This window comes from Malurus melanocephalus, unplaced genomic scaffold (genome assembly GCF_030028575.1).
Source record: "Malurus melanocephalus ecotype Western Australia unplaced genomic scaffold, MMel_1.1 scaffold_23, whole genome shotgun sequence".
In the NCBI taxonomy this organism is placed as follows: Eukaryota; Metazoa; Chordata; class Aves; order Passeriformes; family Maluridae; genus Malurus; species Malurus melanocephalus.
In genome coordinates, this window is record NW_026623255.1 from 849705 (window position 1) to 869913 (window position 20209).

The window sequence follows — 20209 nt, forward strand, 5'->3', positions numbered from 1 at the left end:
GCTTCTCTAGCTTACTTCCTTCTTGTGTAAAACACAACTTCAGCAGTGTTACTTGTGAACTGCAGTTCAGCCATCCAGCACCTACATTGCACCACGGGTCAAACAAGCACAATGCTACAGTTTTTCCTCCTTTGGTGTTTAGGAAAGTGGTCTATCATGATCGCATCTTACAGCAGACTTGCTTGACTTCATGTTCCTAATTCTATTTGTTGAGCAAAGCTACTTTAATCTAGGAATGACGTTATAACATAGGTTATGTCAACATTCCTTTCTCTATAGGATGGCATGKTTTTCACTAGCTACTTTAAGCTATATTGATGCTTCTCATGCCAACTAGAAAGGTAYGCTTGTCCCAAAGTTATTAAAGTCACAGATCTGCTGACTGCCTACCATGAATGGTATTCCAATTTTGGCTCCACAACACAGGAACAGCCCTTAATACCTTCATATGTTCTTTAACACCCACCGAGCAAGTGTCTAAGGGTACTTAATGCTGGCTATTAGTAATACCAAACTACATTGTGGAAGAGCATCACAGCAACACTAGTTCACTTAGTAAAGTCAAGCCCCTCCTTCTCAGAAAACATGAGACATCCCACGCTCAAGGTCAAGACTGACAACATTTGAAGTGCATTTTCACTTTTATTTCAAAACTTTAGACAAGTTACTTTAGTATATAAATTTGATTTTTTTTCCTCTTACAGAATATAAAGATAATTCCCTCATTACTTCAATATAAAGTGTTTTACAAGCTTGAAGACAATTGCATAAGTGTTTCTCATACAGGATATCAGAAATAAAGCAGTCTTTCTACATATGTTCACACAGGTGACTACCTCAGAAACAGCATAGCAGTTTAGTGAAATACAGGTGAACATGTGACACTACAGTTGTGAAAATTCAAGTAAGGCCAAGTCAGTAAACATTGTTAAGTCATTGCAAATAATAGTGGAAAGGTTTGCGAGACGTTRCAAGGGGTGGATGGTTTCATAGTATAATACTCTTAAATCAAGGATTCAGAGAAATTTAGCTAGAAGACAAGTGAATTCTTAAATGCCATAAAGCATATGCAAAGACCAAGCAGTGTACTGGTGTTAGTGGAGACTTCGTGCTTGTTCATCCTCAGCATGCTAAAAAACAAACTACAACCTCTTAAAACCAAGCTTAAGAACTACTAATGTTTGTGAAAAAGCTATTAGAATTCAAGTATGTCTTATTTTGGATGGTGTGTAGTTTTTATCTATTACTTCATCTTGYAAGAACATGTGAAGACAACGCTCGTTCTGTGCCAGTGGGTGGCCTGCAACCCTGGAGAGGAAAAAAACAAGCATTAGTGTGAACCAATTGAGCCTACTGCAGCTATCTAGCAGATCAGAGGTTTTGTACCAATAACCTATTGTTCTGYACCTGGGCATAGATCCCACTTTTACTTCACTGTTGGCAAGTAGAATGCTGTCTAGCAGCAAGATTTGTCACACTCTTCCCCAGTCCACAGGAACCCTGAGCTACGTCTGATCACTTGGAAGCATGTTACATTATTATCTGTCACCTGCAATTGATGGGACTATCCAAGTAAATGCTCATTCTAGCATTAGGAAATCTACAGCTAAGAAAGGCAAGTGGATTTTTTTTTTAAAAGGTCTTGACATCTTTGCTACAGGACACCCTTCTAAAGGCCACTTATCCCCTCAGTTGTCAGCGTCACTGAGCAGCAGCTTGYCCCAGCAGAGCTGAAGCCAGGCTCCAGCAGGGGGTGCGAAGGCTTTCCAAAGGCTTGGGCACTGCTCTGGGCAGTGACTCCCTGGGATCAGCGTCCTGGCCTGATATGGGCAGCACTGCACAAAGCCAGGGAGCACTGCCCCTTCTGCTCATTGCACATGTGGTAGCCTTGAAACGCAGGAGACAGAGCTTGTCTGTTCTAGGAGTCAACAGCATATCTACTGCAGATTTAGCTTTGTTCCACATATAAACTGAAAAACGGTGCTTTTAACAGCAAAGGAGCTGAAACTTAATTAGGAGACATAAACTTGGAAGGAAATCACAAGGTACTGCATTTGAACCCTTAAAATACCATGCACATTTCTGTGTAGGTAAAAGTCCAAAAGAATCAGATACCCAAAAGTTCATTATTTATGGACATGAATACCTAATGTAGTTTGGTTTGAAAAAAACTACATCCAGTTTGGTCAATCAAAACAGACTTCTTCCTTTAGGAGACAAAGTCCCCCATCCTCCCAAGGGTGGCTTGTGTAAGCCTTGTGGCCTCCATAACTGTGAGAACATTTCTACCCGTAATGGAATGTATCTGGTTTGAACACATGTAATGCATAGTCAGCTCCAGTGGCTCAGTACCACTTCCAAGTACTTCTGTGCCTCTTTTCCAAATTTACCTATCACTGTTTCACCACAGGACATACTCCCTTGTCATTGAGGGTGACCAATAATGAGGAAGCTGAACTCTCCTATATGGTATTGATGGATTATTTCAAGTGCAGTTATAAAACCTATCCATCTTGGCAGGTTCTCTTAAATGGCCAGCAGTCTTAAGCACTAGTTCACAGGGATGACAGGCTAGAGTAACTAGTTTGAATTTCTTACCCCATCAGAATGAAATTACTGGTGTTAAATTTCAAGGAAAAGATACATAGAAGAGGATGAGGCAGCAGTGTATTTCTTCTCCCCTTCAGGAAGGCTTGAAAATTGGTGGCTGAATTGCAAGACTAGATCTTATCTCTGATTCAGCTCTTGGTTTCACTGTAATACTTCACTCTGAACTGGCTTTCCCTCAATATTTCTCACCAAGGTATACCTTGGTGCACAGCAACTGCTACTTCAAGAATTTTCATGTGTCTCAAATTCAGCTTGAGGCAGACAAGAGAGTTGAGACATAATCACCCTTGTTAATGTCACAGTATGCAGTATTGATGGTGGTGCCAGCAAACTGGCCCAAGAGAGATGACTCAAGTAAGCTGCACTGGTGTGATTCAGATTTTACATCTAGAGGGACAAGGCTTCTCCACGACACCCATCTCACACTCCCCGATATCAAGAATCAGCATTGGTGTACCAAATTTTTTTTTGTTCCAGAGGTATCGGTTATCAGAGGGACTCTTTCATTCTAGAAGTAAAGATCAGCTTTGAGAAAGCAGTAATGTGAATGTACTGTGCAAAGGACTAACAGGTCAAAGTTTACTAGTGCCCAGAGTATTTGGTGGAAGACTTAAGGCTTCCACATGGCTCAAAACTTTAGTATTATTTGCTTAATGAGTTGGTCATGCCATTAGAACAAACTGATGAGTYAAAGAGCTATGAGTTGTGCCTGGAAAGCCTTATTCCAGATGTATCAAAATCTACATTAATCTTCTTTTAATGTTTCAGTGGAGGAAAACTTAACCAATAAGTTTTACACTTCCACAAAATCAATTTATTACTTGCAGCAGGACTGAAAAATGGATACCCATAAAATGGCCATTCCATTTCTGTAAGCTACATGGAGTTTTACAGAGAGTTAAGGTAAGATGACTGTTTCACATCAGCTGCTTTAGAACACCAATAGCCCACTTCCATGCACATTGCTAGATTCAACATAGAAAGCTTTCAGTAAGTGCACTTCCCAATTTAAGACAGACTTCCAAGACTGCATGGATAAAAGTTGTACTTCACAGTCATGACTGCCTTGGCTTTACAGAATTAAAAAAACTCAAACACATTTCATTTTACTACTGTATGCCTTGGATTTTCATTCCACTTGGCTTTCAACAACAAAAAGACAAGTCTGAAGCATTTTACCTGCTCAGAACCATTAGCAATACTTCTAAATTGAGCTAAGAGGCAACTRTGTGAAGAAAAACTTCAGAGATTTTCTATGGTCACACTTACTTGTACAAGACAGACAGTTTTAGCAAACTAGTCACTTGCAACTCCAAGACACATGCCTGAACTATTAGTAACTGACAAGTATATTTTCATAAGTTCTGGCATAAGTCACAGGCATCCTCTGTTCCTGTTAAATAGCATTATTATTGAACAAGRTTAGAATGCCAGTAGAACTGATAGACTTGAGCTCTCTGAGGGAGAAGTCCCAAATCGGGCTGGTCTGAACAGCACTGACTTTAGAGACCAGAAGAGCTGGTTAACTGACAACACTCTTTACCCACTGTTTGGATCCACACTGTTAAAGTGATTAAACCAGATATTCAGGTCAGCATTCAGGTAGTGGTTAGTAGTATCAGATGATGGAAAAAGAATCATAAGTTTTTGTCACTGTAATTTCTGATCACCCTTTAAAAGGCAGTGACAAAATCCAAAGTGTCTATTTCAAACTATGTGTGCACACCCCGAGTAGTTTTTTTGTATCTTCAGAAAGAATCTCAGGATGATTAGAGAAAATATGCATCATTACACAAGCTGATAATACCTCACACCTTCAATCAAAGCAAACTGCTGTAAACCCACTGTAAGCTCCATTGTTCATCCAGTTGGAGGATACCTTTCCAGAAATTATAAAGTAGAACTATTTTAAACACKATAATTTTAGGAGCAATTTGCATAAATTTATGACAACACTAACAGTCGTTTCAGCTGTTCAGGTAAGCACTTAGATATCCAGACACACTGGATGAGTAATGTTAGTATGTCCTACTGCACGATTATGTGGAATTTAATATTCTGAACCTAGTGCAGTTACCATTCTTAAAAGGATTAGCAGCTTTAATTCAATTTTCCAGAGCTGAGTTCCAGGTTTGTCTCTGAATAAGTAGAACCAACACTTACTTGTTTATGAATTGTTCAAGAGCTTGCTTCCTTTCCTCTATAAAGGAATCATCAAATATACCATCATCTCCTCGGAAGGGGAGCTGACGTAGAAGAGCTTTTCCTGGTAGAGGTGGTACCACAACCTGAAAGATTTACAGAAGTATCCTTAAGTGCAGCCTGTAAGCAAGTTCGTCCACGTCTTCCTCCTAGAAGACCCAACTCATCAGTCACAYTCCCAGTGAAGCAATAAAACATGAGCAGAGAAGAACAGTACCTGCCCACAGAGGTAAGTTTAATTCAAGTAGTTTAACCCTGAATTAACTTAAAACCATTAAAACAAAAAGCCTCTGACATTGCAGTACRGAGGCTTGATAAAAAGACTGACACACTGGTTTATTTCTGGGCATTTTCAACCATAGCATCTGCTTTATATGATACATGCTTTATAACATAGTGATAACATTTCAGCATCATGACTGCTTGTGTGTCTGTGAGGACTTGTATTTACCTTTTGCTTTACTCACCTTGCTTTCTCTTTCTAGTTCATTCCTTAGCCATTCAAAGTCACTATATCTCCTTCTGACTGTAGATTCTTTCAGTTTGAAGATAGGTAGATTTGTCTGAAAACAAGAACACAAGCTATTGATTGGRCAGATTAGAAGTTTTGATAAGCAGAAGAAAGAACCAAGCTGTTAAGTTACACATTAGTTCCATTTAATCAACAACAGTATTGACACTCAGGATACAGAAACAGAGATAAAGCTCTAAACTACATGAGTCAGCTGTGCCTCTAACATTTATATGGCATCCCAATCAGTGGTATTTTGTCATCATATCACCAAGCAGGATATCTGATTTGCTGGCCACTTGAGATGTTTCTAAGGTTGCACAAGCATCTGCTATTCTTACTGTCTMAGGAGCTGGATTCCCCGTATGTACAAAATTGGAAGTGGAGAGGGAAGCAGGAACAAAGTCTTGTTCCACACAGGCTTCTCTTATTGCACTCAAGAAAATGTGTCAGATATCAGCACAGGACATTAACCAAACTTCCTGTACTTTTCTATTCCCTGATACAACATGGTCTCCAACATCTTTAAGAGCAAACACTGTAAGTCTTACAGTGAATCCACCCAGGACTAATGAAGATTTGATAGCACAAGCTGTCAAGTTTGGGTAGCTCCAAAGAAGGCAACAAGACTGAGATGTATTACACATTCAATGTTGAGGAGACCCCACTGTTTGGCTATGGAGCTAAAGCAAGTAGAGCATGATTAGAGAGAACTTCGCTGCACAAGGCTAGGAGGCAGCACCCAAACCTAACACGGTTGAAAGGGACATGAAGTGAGAGTAAGGCTACAATGCTGCACAAGACCACGGTAAATATACAGGCACCCTCATACAAGTCTACACTAGCTTGTGTTCATGTTTATTACTTCTGTTCATTCTTGGGGTCCAATGTTATCCCATTTTGGCAGTCCAACTTGCATGTTACTGTAAAAGTAAACACTGAGAGAGTCCTCTCCTAATGACATCCTGGCTAGAACACTACAAAAATGTTCCTAGGAGTTATGACTGCCTAAAAGCAAGACCATGAGCCTGTAATTACCTTACACAACCAGAAGTCTCAGAATAATGCCTACTGTTGTCAGACTGCATATTYGCTAACAGTCTTAGCCTATTTTTCAAGAAGACTCTTGGGATCATCCTAGGARGCTCACATTCACATGGGAACGTTCATGTTCCTGCTGGCAGATRTCCACTAATCATTCTCAGCTACTACTGCCTTTTATTTTTTGTTGTTTTGGTTTTTATCTTATAGCCATCTAACTCAGGATCTGGTCACAATTTGAGTGTATTCCCCTGTACAAYAGAATTTGTAGGATGTTACGCTTAAGCTACCACTGGGGAATACTTTTGGCTGCTCGAAATTGTTTAACTGCAGAGATATTTTCCTGCACTAGGCAGGTGTGACTTTGGGTCACACCAAAGTACTTACTAAGTCAGTTGTRTACTTTCACATTATGCAAGTTAGTTCATAATTTACAAGTGATGAAGTATAGAATAGTATTTTGTTATGGTATCTTATTGTTAAATGTTTAAAGGCATTTAAGTTCTCTTTCCCAGGTAAAATATTGTTGAGTGTGCTAGCAACTAATAATAAAATTCCACTGAAGACTTACATCAGAATTCAGGCTTTATAAAGAAACACTCCTGTCTTGAGGATAAGAATACTCAAAAGTGAATATAACTAGGTCCCAAGAGTGCATGAGGGGGATTCCTAGAAGCTAAGTACTGGATTATTTTCCTCTGATTTCAACTATTGTTTTTTCAGCAAAGTTCACCATTACACATTACAAAATAAACTCTTTGTCAGTGTCTCAGGTAGAAAGTCCTTTAAAATATTTAACATATAGGTTCTCACCTGCAGAAAATACTAATTTCTCCTCTCAAGTTACTAAAAGAGGGATTAGAACTGGATAAAGGCAGCTAAAAAACAATATGTTCCCAGGTCTTCAGGAACTCTTTTCATGCTTCCAGGCACCAAGTCTATAAAGTTAATCTCTAAATAACATATCAGGCTTACAGGTACAATGTGGGGGCAGAAGTGCCAGTTGAGCTCACTTTACTTTTCATATTTCCTTTTGAACTTTTGACATGCTAGCCCAGATAGAAAGTTGGAGGACAGTCCTTTGTGTTCCTTGCTAGTTGAAAAATCTCAAATTTTGATCATAAGCATTGAAAATGTGCAGGCCAAAAAGTATGTCAAAAGACATCCACTAAATTAAGTGCCTCAYGAGTCAGAACTTGACAGCTATACGCTAAAAGAAAGTACATGTTAGCTGGCCTTTGGTGTGGATGTGAACTAGAGTTATCTGTTGAGATCAGGTACTAAACCTAATGTTTCTTAAAACCAGAAACTGCAGCAATTCTCCTTCCTCTAGAAGCAAGTAGTGATAGAGCTGTGTCCTTCAGGTAAGCAGCTGTTAGGAAGGATCGATTTAAAAATGCAGTTTGGGAGGCCTGTTTTATACTGCTTAACCTATTTACATCTTAGGTCCCTATTTTTAATTCAGGCCATATGCACATCTGAAGTTACTGTGTGGGCCTTTGTCACTAAGGACTATTGCACTGTTTGAGAAGACCACCCTTTCCTTCAGCAGGATGGACTTCTGCATGCCCTACTGCCTCCATCTACCATGGACAGACAGTTTTCATTAAGCAAGTCAGACAATCCTGAAGCATGGGCTTTCATTGGACAAGAATTTGGTAGAAGACAATTCTGAAGATTCAGCAGAAACTTTCTATCAAAGTGTAATTTCAAGCCCCTGCAGGCTATTAAAAATGTTATTTGCTCCTGGACATTTTAGGTTAAGTTATTCCTGTTTAGTCACTAAGGTGCCAACAGCTATTCTGAGCACTGCCAGTGCTTCATTTGTCTGCAAGAACAAAAATGAGAGCAAGGCACAAAAACTGAAGTCAGGCTACTCTCATTTTYACAAGCATTTCTGCCCATGCTCATWCAGCATTATAATGTCAGCTTTCTGACCTGCTGATCTGCAAAGTCTACTATCACAAAACTCATGACCCAGTTTGGAACAGCCCCTGGTGCACAGCTCATTCCTGTGATAAATTCAGTGCAATTTCTGCAGCAGTTGTTTCTTCAGCACAGCAGTGTAATAATTACACCATTTATTGAAAAAAGTCCAACAACTTCCTAATCCAAAATCATGCTGCTTAGCAGTTTGAATCCAAGCCTTCAACTTGAAAGGATTATGCATCACCCAAGACACTAGACAACTGAAAGTCACTAGTCATAATTGCAGATAAAGCACTATTGCAGAAGCACAAACAAACCAGCTCTACASAAGTCCCACACAGCCCAAAATCCTAAAACATAGAAAGACGCTAAGTCAAGACACATTTTGTGTAGCACTGTCTCTTTATTAGACCGTAAGTAGACACATTAGGCTTTCTCTCACTACTGTCAAATAGTCTGTATTCCGCTGGGGCAGTTAATGGCCAGCCAGTACACTGGAATAAATATTGTCAAAACTGGTGCCAAGTTACACTACACAATTAAACAACAGGTGACAAACCCAGATCCTTAAGTCACTCCTGCATTTCTCCACTCACATGCCAAACAAGCTTCTACAGTYGTTTGGCTAATGCTCAACAAACTAGTAATGGAAGCAGTGGTTCCTTGCTAACAGACTGCAGGACAAAATCTGTGTTCACAGTAAGCAGGAACATACTCAACTTTGAGTTTGACTCTAAGCTCATGAGAGTCCCAGTTCACCTCAGAAGTTAATAACAGTCCTAACAGTAGCTTAGATAATCAGGTATCAGGCTTCCAGCTCTTACTACAGTCACTCCCCAAGCTATGCCCAGTTAGAAGTTGAAGAATTGTTTCTATATGCAAGTGAAGARAATTTCACAAGCAGAATGCAAGTAGTTTGAATGCTAGTCATAACTGTCCATTCAGCTTCAGATACACAGTTATCCAATGCAGCCATTCCAGTAAACAAATAATCTTAAATGCAGGAGGAAAACTAGAGTAATTTTTAGTTCATACTTAGTTTACATTAATACAATAATTATAAGCCATTTTTAAGTCTTAGTTTTTAGACTAGCTTATTCACTGAGTGGAAGAAGTCTTGCAAATAGTCAGACTTGCTTCCAAAAGTTTGTTTCCAAACATAAATCAAATGCAAATAGTATCTGGGTAACTTAAAAGAGCAAACTAACACTCCATAAGATTGTATGATGCCTGCAGCCCAGTCCAGCCCCAAAATACCAGAAACTCCCCAGATGATGTTCAGCATAGTTTGAGGCAAATTTGATTCATTTTTTCATCTGCCACCATAACTTTCAGCAGCAGCACTGGATTTCCCATGTCTCCCACTCCTCACAAACTGAGAATAAAGCTGCACTGTTGCCACAGCACCTACTTTGATGGGACATTTTCAAGTAGGTTATGGTAGCCTTGAGGGAACTCTATTTCTATTAAAACAGAGTAAAAAGAAAGCACACAGCTCGCTTTTGATAAAAGTTTGTGGTTTTGACTCGCACAAGCTAAATTCAACCATCTTGACTGTCTATTACAAAGTGTAATCTTTGTCAAGAGCCTACACCCTTTGGCTACATTTGCAGTCAGTGGGAGCTCTGGGGTATCACAGTAAGTAGCATTCAGGGTAGATAAAAACATATTATGATTTTCTTAACGCATGAGCTTGCTATCCTTTAGGACAAGAAACTGGCTCCAGCAGTCCACTGTTATTGCAGAAACCTTGCCAGTGGTTTGTTTCCTTCCCAACTTGACAGAAGCAGCTACCTCTCAATTTCCTACAATTATAAAAAGCAAGAAAGAAGGAAAACATGTTTTAAACTTCAGTTTCTAGAAGTTTAGATTTTTGTTGGGTACATTACTGAAGAAAAGTTTCTTTTCCTACTGCAAAATGTCAGACTAGAGACTGTTACTTTTCTAAGTTTCAGTCCTTTTCATCAAAATAGAATTCTACCTCCCCTTTTCTCCACTTGGTGTCCAGATCTACTGAAGAATCATCATATTAAAAATATATAAAGTTAATAGAACATGAAAAATCTGACCATACAAGTTTTAAACAATGCTGACTTCAACTATACCAAGAACTTTTGAGCTTCCCACTCCACAGTACTGGAGCTATGGAGACAGGATGTTTTCTCCCTTAAAGACTAAGGCAGCAAAATCCTAATAGATATGCAATGATAKAGTGTTACAATCAGTCTTTAGACAGGAATTAAGCTTTGCCAAATCCAATGCTTTGAATCCAGAGTTGATCTCTGGAAAATGATCACAGGGATGTCTGTATTTTTGCCAAAAAGCATCTATCATCACCTGATCAAGTTCAACAACATCATAAACAGCTGAATTATGATGTGCCACAGTCAAAAGACTCTAARTAGGATGAGTCACGAAAAACAGATTGCTTAGTGATTCTTTATTCATCAGGTTCCATCCTCAGAAGCCAAAGATGAAAACAGAAGCCTGCTTTAAGGACACATTTGGATGGACTTTTACAACACCCAGACAGAACCAGTAACTCTAGATCAGGGTTAGCAAACTAAACCTCCCGTGAAATACCAAATATTCATTTGAAAGAGAAAGGAATGCTACTTTTACACAATTCAAGATATAACAGCCATATGGCTCTGGTTTGACCTACTGTAATGTTCATACTCATTCCTCATTAGGAATGACTCAACAGGGATCACATTAAGTTGATGCTTTAGCATCATTACTGACATCCATCAGCTACAGTCAAATTCAGTGAATTGCTGCAGCTGCTAATTTTCTATCAGGAACTGAAGTTTTTACATGCTTTGTGAGCTAGAGATAATCCAGCATCCCTTACTTCAAACATGCAAGGAAAAAAGCAGTAAGTTAACTAGTTTAAAAGTGGGTCTATTAAGTAGCAAAGAATCCTCTTCATAATTCCAGTTTTACTGAAGCAGTAACACATTCTTAAGTAGCCACTAAAAGCTATAGAAAGGCTTCTAACTCCTGTTCATTCATTTGCAGCATATCTTGACACTTAGAGGGTGCTACAGCTTCGGCCCATTAGAATCATCTCTGAAGCTTTTTTCCCAGGTCTAGAGGTGGCTTTAAATCACTTAATATATAGCTTCATTCCCTTCTGGATTTTAGAGTAAAACTGCTATACCCTAGCTTATAGTCATACTTTCAAATAGGCTTTGATGGCCAACACAAACTATGCTGTCATAAGGGAGAATCTTCTGGGGCACAACAAATTTTGAATTGGATTTTCAAGAAATAGCCACAGAAGGAAGATCTCATGGACCAGTCTTGAGTTGGCAAAATACTTGTTTTTATACCTTGACCAGAAGGTTAGGGCTTCTCCATCTTTTCTTACGTTAGAAGTTACAGCAACAATAGCAACTTCAGACCCTTCATTCAGTGCTACAGCTTCACAGGGTATTTGAATTATGTACTTGTTAACAGACTCCAGTAATGCAACTGGCCTTACTTTACTGAGTGAAAAAACACTTAAAATAAAATGCTACCCTTACTGTTAGAAGACATGAACTTCTGCTGCATCACTTATTTCCCCACATGAAAAGAAGCAGAGACTGGACTGCTCTAAAGTTCAAGCTGACACTTTTTCAGCAAGSCATCTAAAAATAAGCACGTATCAAAACTCCCTGGCATCACATGCCTACCTGGATCACAGCCATCTGTCCTACAAAGATTAGTCATTGTTCCATTTGATTTGGTCTGTTCTGCACTGTACTAGAGTGCAATCTTAAAACATGACAATCAAGGCCTGCACTGTATGCACTGAAATAAAAGGAGTGCAAGTCACCAGTAAAACTAATAAACTAATAAGCAACACTATTCAGAGACTTGGTTATTTTATTTACACAGTAACACATATCARTGCTGAACTAATTCACTACCTTTGGACCAGCCTCTTGAACCTAGTTTAACTACAAACCTCTACAGAAAAAAAAAAMMAACCCAGCTGCTCAGAGTAAATCCACTTTCCCCACTTTTGAAATTTCTTTCCTCCAAGCCATTTACTTTTCTGCCTCCCTAGTCAGTCCTTGGAAATTCTTAGCCTTCCAGTTATTCTTTTCTGAATTACTGCTTAAAGGAACAGTTAATGTTTGTAAATGTGCAGTACATGGGCTGTAGAACAGAAAAGAGTCACCTGAATCACTGCATTTCTATTCTTTGTAGAGGAGTCTGAAAATATCTAACTGGTGACTAGAATGGGTTTTAAAAGCATMATTTACTACAGTCAGAGCAGACTTGCAGTGTGATGCAAGATTTGCAGTAGTAGAAAAATAGAGAATTACTGCTGATTATGCATCCCTAAACACATCCACACTGAGTCAGTGTTTAGTCATGACTTCACCACAAGCTTCAACTATTAAATTGTACAATGCAGAAGTCAACCACAGGAAGGGCAGATTTGATTCTTTTCATGGTGGGGGAAGAATCTGCAGCTTCAAACCCTGCCAAACACGAAGGACAGGAGATTTGGTACCATTCAAGGACGGAACATTTCAAAAACACATTCATCAAATCAAGAGCACCAATTTGCAAAACATGGCACAATACAAGTGCTTTCTAAGCAAGTTATACTTTTGGTTAATTTTTCATCTTAGTCTGACGTGATTTGATCACAGCAGTCAGATTCCAATCAGTCACAAGTCAGACTACTATAAACATACTGAAGTGTAAATATTGTGTCCAAACACAATTGGAAAATTTGGTTAAGGGGAGAACAGAACTTTCAAAAGCAGCTTGAGTTCAGCAGTACTTAAATAAACTTCCCCAATCCTTTGAAACCAATTCTATTCTTAACACTGCAGGCAYTTCAGAGCCTATGCATTCATTTCCTTCCCCACATTGGACCTAAAAGTCAAGCACCTCAGCAGGTCTACAGAAGATACAGAAAACCTGACTGGTGCCCTAAAGAGCTTTGGCACCACCCAACTAATGCATTTCACTACATCTGGAAGCACAGCAAGACATTTCCTTTCTATACCTCAAGACAAGCCACTGCACTATGGAAAAAGCTAAGGTATACCTAAGTGCCAAGTTTAATAATACTAATTAGAGGCAACAGGCCACTAAACATTAACAAACATAATTAAGATGACAAAGGCTTTTAGTTTGGCTTCGGTTTGATGCAAAACTTTAACTACTTGGACAAATAACTCCCATAAAAAGTATTTTATTATCGTTCTAACTGTCAGTTTTAATATTGATGACTTCTCTGCAAGTTCTCACTAACAGTAGACARATGATTTCACTTTTTAGTCTAGGTAACAAACCCAACCAAAATGTGGAGCACAGAAGTCACTTCTATTTCTACAGATACAAAACCAGAAGATATAGTGTTAACAGTTTATTTGGTGTTAACAGTGATTCACTGGATGACTGAATATTCTGAGTTTGAAGGGATCCACAAGGATCATGAAGTCCAGCTCTGAAGTGAACACCATATATGGGGATTGAACCCACAAGTTTGGYGTTACTAGCACCATGCTCTGAGCTATTCTTAGGGCTACCAAAGGGATATTTCCCAAAATGCAGCAAGTTCCTGGAACTGATATATTTTGTTGATAGTATTCTAACCAAAGTGCTTATCACCTGTGGCTCTGCCTTTACACTGGGTGTATGGCTCTGACATGTCTCACCAGTCACTGGATCAGAGTTAGCTTGTAAAGCTTAAGTCTTGTCTCCTTAAAGGATTTAACAACTGAAGCTATTGCTTAGAATCTGCTTGAGCAAAGACCTTCCTTTTGACCCACTTATCAAGAAAACTATATCTCAACTACAGTAGAAGACAAATGATACTCGGGACCAGATTGAGGACAAAACACAAATTATAGAATGATAGTATGACAATTGCAATTTGTTCTACATTTGCTTCCTGGAATTCTGAGAGAGGACTGGCTTACAGCCCATAAATAGTAACAGGTATTYGCATGCCCTCACTCCAGAGTGTTGACTTGAACAAACCCATCCTGAAAAGGTTTAACAAGAGGGAGGGAAGAGCTAATAAGGACTTTTGAGAAACAGCATGCAAAGGTATTTACACTGAGAACTTGACTTTTGTTCACACTTTTCCTCAAGAGGTAAGGCTAATGGAGTAGTTTATTACTTTAGCAGGCAGTCTAGTTGATTATGCTAGTTTTAAATGCTGCACAGTCACCTTGTTGTGATCCTCTAGATACATTTAGATGAGATGAGTACTTTATCAAGTTTTATTTCACTAGAAAGAGCACTTGAACCRTTACACCCTACTGCATCACTCCTGGTTTAGCTCACCCTAAGCCTTCAGGCACAAAGAACACCTCAGAATGGTASAAATACACTGCCTGATGCTGCTGACGGAAAGCAAATTCTCAAGTACCCTGTCAAAAACAKGACCCACTCAAATTTGCCATTTTAGCACTGCAGGGTAGCATTTTCTATCACTTATTTCTGAACAAGACATTTGACTTTCATTGCTAGGCTGCACTGTAGTGGCACACTGCCACACYGTGTGCCTTATAGGGGTTGGTACAGTGGAAACCTTTCTGTCATCACCTTGTCCAGCTTGCCAAGAACAGACTGTTATTTAATGCAAATTGGRGCTCAGAAAGTCAATACTTTGGCCAACTGTCCATCTGTGAAGCTGCCCAGCTAGAAGTACTGCATAGGGCCTACCTGCAATACCACTCTCAAGACTCCTTTAATGCTCCTCAAAACACCCTGCATTTATCCCAACATACAACCACTCTGCACAGAGACACTCGCTGCAACAAACCTTCCTAAGCTCCAAAATACTACTGACTTGCTTACRCAGTAGCGAACTGCTGAGCAATCTACCCAAAACTTTAGAGTTCCCCATTAGGCTTTCCAACTTCCACCAGAACTTAATGAGTAGAGCATTACAAGAACTAAAGGATGAAGTTGTTCCACTCACTRCTTTCCAGACAACAGATATGCTTCAACTGCAGTACCAATAGAAAGCTTGCCAATAAAAGCTTGGGGGAAACTCTGGAATATTTCAAACACATATGTTTTGCAGGRTACTTTTTATCAGATATGAGTTCAAGAGTCTGCTAGCAAGCTCAGTCTTTCCAAAAACTCCAAAAGCTAAACTTTGAGATTCAGATAAAGATAGAATTACAGAGTCTGTAAACACCAAGGCCATGGTACAAGTCTAATTGTCTCAACGCAAACTTGAATTTCAGTGTCCCCTCTGATAATGTTTCTTGCTTAGAATGATCTCCAGCTGTAACATGAGGCTGCTGTCCTTTRGAATTTGCCAGACTTTGGCAGCAATTAAGCCATCAATTTCTGCACACTTAACATTTTACTGTTGGTGTTACTTGAAGACACAGCTCTCCAGGTATGACAGATATCATCACACCATCTTCTCAGGTTTGTTCTGCTGCTACTACCAGCACTGCTGGGGGAAACTGCATATCAGCTGCTACATTSTTACTTTCTAGGACCACAAGCAGTTGACAAACCACAGTGGCCAGTTGGCCATTGTCAGCCACAGTCCAACAYGCAGCTTATAGTACTAGGCCAGTATTTCACAAACACAATACCACAGCAATTCAAATTTGAGTTCTTCTTCTGTGTTGAAACTTGCATATTAGTGACATGGTCTGTGCTCTGCTGAGAAGCAGTTAACTGATACAAGATTAGACAGTGACCATAATTCTGCATGACTTGTATTACCTGCTCTGTAACCTTCCAGCACACAGAGACATAAAACTCARTTTTACAGCTCATGGTAACTGTGAACTACATGTACAGCAGTGCATAACCAGAAAGAGAATGATCATACATTACAAGAGACAGTCTTGTATATAGGCATGTACAGATGCAAGCAAGGAGGGTGGAGGATGCAATGTTTACATAGCAGTCAGACTGGGAGGAAGAACAGAGGAAGGTCACAGTACTATCACAGTGTACATTTGTACAAATCATTCTTGGTCTTCATTACAACAGGAATCCAGAATTTTCTACCCTAAACAGCAGTTGGGCTAAGACTAGCCTGTGTCAAAACCTGTTTTTCTGCTTTCCTTTCTGACAAAGAACTTCAGTTGAATATTTTAAAAAATTGTTATTATTCCCAAGGCCACATCATGGCTAAGTCCCTTTTGTATCATCTTCCCTGGATTCAGCAATTCCAAATGGTCAGTCTCATGGAAAGAAACGTCATCGGGAACTTAAGGTGCAAATACTTTCCAGCAAGGTAGAATTACATCTTTCTTCTAAGTGGATTGCTAGGGTTCTGATAAGGRCAATGCAATGCAACACAAATCTGGAGGCCAAACATAGGCTACAAATGTGTCAGTTTATTCTTCCTGCTCCATTGACACATCCTGAAACACAGGAATAGCTATTGAACACGACARTTTATTACTATCAGGAATAAAGAAGTATCCTCTCTTGCAGCATTAGATTGCAGCTGATTTTGCTTTTTTTMAGTAAGGTTACACTAATCAGGAGACTTAGACCTTTAAAACCAGAAAATMCACACAAGGTTAAATCTTGTCCCRTGAATTTTAGTGACCAAGGCAGCAGCCCTCAGCTGTATCCTTCCCTCCTGTGAAGAACTCATATTGCAGAGAATGTGTGTAGGGAATCAATGAAGCTTCTCCTTTATTACTGACTACAACAAGTGACCAGGTTCAACCAGCTGTAACAGAGTCAAGCTATACAAGGCAGCAGACGCAACCACAAACTATTAAAAAAAAAAAATCTATAAGATACCAGCTTTCTCAACCTAGCTTATTTCTGGCAATGTAGATCAAAAAGGGTTCCCTGCCTCACATCCCCACCAGCCACAGCCAAGGACTATGCTATAGACACTGCATTTTTTTTAACATTACTCTGGGCTCTGTTTATGAAACTAGAAAGGCCAGGGAACACAGTAATGACTTCACACAGCTTTTCTTAAACTCAAGACTACCAGCCTWTGGGGCAAGTCAGTGAACACAGCCCTTCCAGCTAAGTAGGATTCTAGTGTTACTACGAAGTATCTGACAGCAGCATGAGAAACAGCCCTATTTATTRAACACTACAATTTTATTTCAGGTATAAAAGAAAACAGGAGATCCTCCCCCATACACATGYACCTTATCACTTCACTTGGCTCTGATGTAGCGCATGTGCCCACTAGACTTATTTACACCTTCTCTATGTACTTTTTGAGGCCGCTGGAATCCCGAACTTGACCTCCTCCTCAGGGCAGATCCACCCATACTACTCCACCTTAGAGAGCTGAGTCTGCCCTCCTCTATTTACCTGGAGACAGAGTACCTGTTCACAAGTACAGCGATATTTCAGTCTGAGRACAAGCTGTACAAAGCAGAGCCCAAGACCACTTGTCCTTTGGTTATCTGAACCGAACTGCATTGCCTTAAGCTACCAGGAGCCCGTCACAGAGTTATCAACCCCAAGCCGAGGACGGAGAGTCCACTGCGGCTCTGCCACCGCCTCCCAGCGCCGCGCATCGCAGTAGCCGTGACACGGTCCTGAAGGACAAGGCGGCASGAGCCCGTCACCGCCACCCCGGCCAGTCCCGGCGACACGAGGGCTCGACACCGCCAACCCGACTCGCGGGCCGGGCCGGCGCTGCCTCACCTTGACGCGGATCTCGTAGGTGGTGAAACGGCCGCGGCCCACTCCCACTGTCTGCGGGTTGCCCACGTCAATCTCCAGGAAGTTGCTGGGCGGCCCGTAGGCGTCGTTGAGGTTCTGCGGCTTGCTAATCAGCCGCCGGGTGTCCGCGATCGTCTCGGCCATGGCGGAGCGGGCGCCTTATCCCCTGGGCCAGCGACGGAACACCGAGAGCCGCTGCTGCTACCGCCGCCGCCCGCGCCGCCCGACCGCCCGCCCCGCGCACAGCTGACTGCCCGGCAACGCGCACCGTGCCCACCGCCCGCGCGCGCGCGCGGCATGCTGGGTAATGTAGTTCTCGGGGACCGCCTCGCTCGCTCACACCTGGCGCGGCCTCCCGCCTTCTGAACTACACATCCCGGCGGGCGCGGGGCGCGTGGAGCGCTGGCCGGGAGAGCTGGTTTGTCGGGCCCGTCCGCCCTTTCGGCTGGGCGCGGGCGGCGGTGCCGGTGGGCTTTGGGGGGTGTGACTGGAAGGGGGGAAGGATGGAAGATTCCCATCCTTCGGGGAATGAAAAGAGTGGGTGAGAAATGCTGGATATGCAAGGTGTTAGGTAAAKGGAATCAGCCGGGTAACGTCGACTGGAGGAGATGTCTACGAAAAGCTTTGTATTGAAAACGAAGTCTTTAAGTCACTGACCCAAGCTGCGGTCAAGCTGACGGTGTTGCCTGTAGTAGCCTTAAACCTTTTAAAACTTACTGCAATTTTCACAAATGATACACATTTAATAATAATATTACCAACGGGACCAGATTTTATGTCTTCGTAGCTTGCAAAGCTAAAGAGTTCATAAAGGATAGGAAATGAAAATTGCGTTTACAGAGTGAGTTATTAAAATAAATTGACAGAGRAAGAAAGAATGAAAGGGAGAAGCAGAGCCGACAGAATTGTCCCCTTCCAAGACATAGTCTTTATTTCTCATTATCTGATTAAGCAAGTGGTGATTTATKATAAACATTTCCCAAAGTAGTTCAGTGTTTACCCCCTTGATGCACCTAGAAAATCAGTGAATAGAAATCATATTAATCTGCTATTACTTCTAAATTATCATCTTGGAGGGCTTCCAGATTTTTTTTTTTAATATCTGTTAAAAGTACCCCTCCAATGATTAAATGCATATATCATTTTCCTTCCTTCTTATGAAAGAGTTCTAATGATATTCCATTACTGCCCAGGTAGAATGAGACTGTGTGAAAACTAGTGATATTTTTTCCAAAAATCTGTGTAGGCAGTAGGTAAAATGGCAGGCTGCCCACAAGTCACATCAGGGAGACTCAAAATTAACATCTGGCAAGTCTAGTTAATAAGTCTAGTTGTCTGTGTTAATAAAAAGGTAATCAGAAAGCAGAGATGATGCCAAGGTACAAAATTAGTTCATCCCCATAACCAGTGTACCATGAGTGGTTTGCGTGGTTACTTTTCTATGAATTTCCTTGTCATTGCACCTTCAAGGTTTTTTCTCCCACTTACTAGTGCACCTTCCTTTCTTTCCACTAATAGCTGTCAACTATTCACTTTATAATTATAAACAGAAATTGAGCTGACAAGACTTTCACGAAGCAGGAATGAAGGGAGCCTTACCTAAGTTATACTAGTTATTAAACTGGTCGTGCAGCAAGATGAGAAAAAACTCATTAATTCTGCTGAGATTACATATGCATCTGGATAAGCTTTTGTTACGCAACCTATGCTGCCACATTTGACTGCAAATGGGAAAAAGAAACAGAGCACTGGTGTTGCCTTAACTATAATATGTTGTCTGTCTCCTAGCCAAGCCTTGATTTCATTATCTGTTTTAAGTTTTTTGTTAGAAAGTGTCCACTACCATACATTTGGGAAGCTGCTGAGTCTGTGATGAATCAAGAATTTGTTCTCATGCTGGGTAAATACTAAGAGTGAGGCTTAAGCTGAATGCTCTTCTCACAGTGCACCAYCTCAGCACCACTATTCTGTTTGCTTTTCCTATCAGGGATTACTGGTGATGGAGAGCCATGTGGAGGCTACAGAGAGTGACTCTTTTAGTGCCCACTTGTGAACAGCATTGGCATATAAAGGGRTTGCAGTGATTTGATGATGTCTTCCATCTCTGTTTTTTTCATTGAGGTCAAATACAACTCCTCTGACCTGGGAGACAAAGGGGAAGACACCAGCTTCATGACTAGAGCCCCCCTTATACCACGTGAAAATGTAAATRCCACACTGGCTAATGAGTCAAGGAGAAGGAATGAAGGTAGGGGAGAAGCAAAGTCCTGCAAG

The 20209-nt window shown here is 40.7% G+C and overlaps 2 protein-coding genes across 3 annotated transcripts in view; both read right to left on the minus strand.

Annotated features, from left to right (window-relative positions):
* Positions 1-1435, minus strand: part of SEC63 (SEC63 homolog, protein translocation regulator) — a 155798-nt gene extending 154363 nt beyond the window's left edge. The window contains exon 1 of the mRNA XM_057390140.1: positions 1431-1435. The gene's annotated coding sequence lies outside the window, so the exon portion shown is untranslated. The remainder of the gene's footprint in view (positions 1-1430) is intronic.
* SNX3 (sorting nexin 3) lies at positions 599-18200 on the minus strand. 2 transcript variants are annotated; one of them, XM_057390143.1, is made up of 4 exons: positions 17918-18198; positions 5280-5375; positions 4774-4898; positions 599-1308 (listed from the first exon to the last, which is right to left on the minus strand). In XM_057390143.1, the coding sequence occupies exons 1-4, from the start codon at positions 18077-18079 to the stop codon at positions 1203-1205; spliced, it is 489 nt and encodes a 162-aa protein (XP_057246126.1). In that variant the 5' UTR covers positions 18080-18198; the 3' UTR covers positions 599-1202. The 2 variants fall into 2 exon arrangements, with proteins under 2 accessions (XP_057246126.1, XP_057246127.1); XM_057390144.1 differs by lacking the exon at positions 4774-4898 and having other exon boundaries at positions 1249-1308; positions 17918-18200.
* Between the last annotated feature and the right edge of the window lie 2009 nt (positions 18201-20209).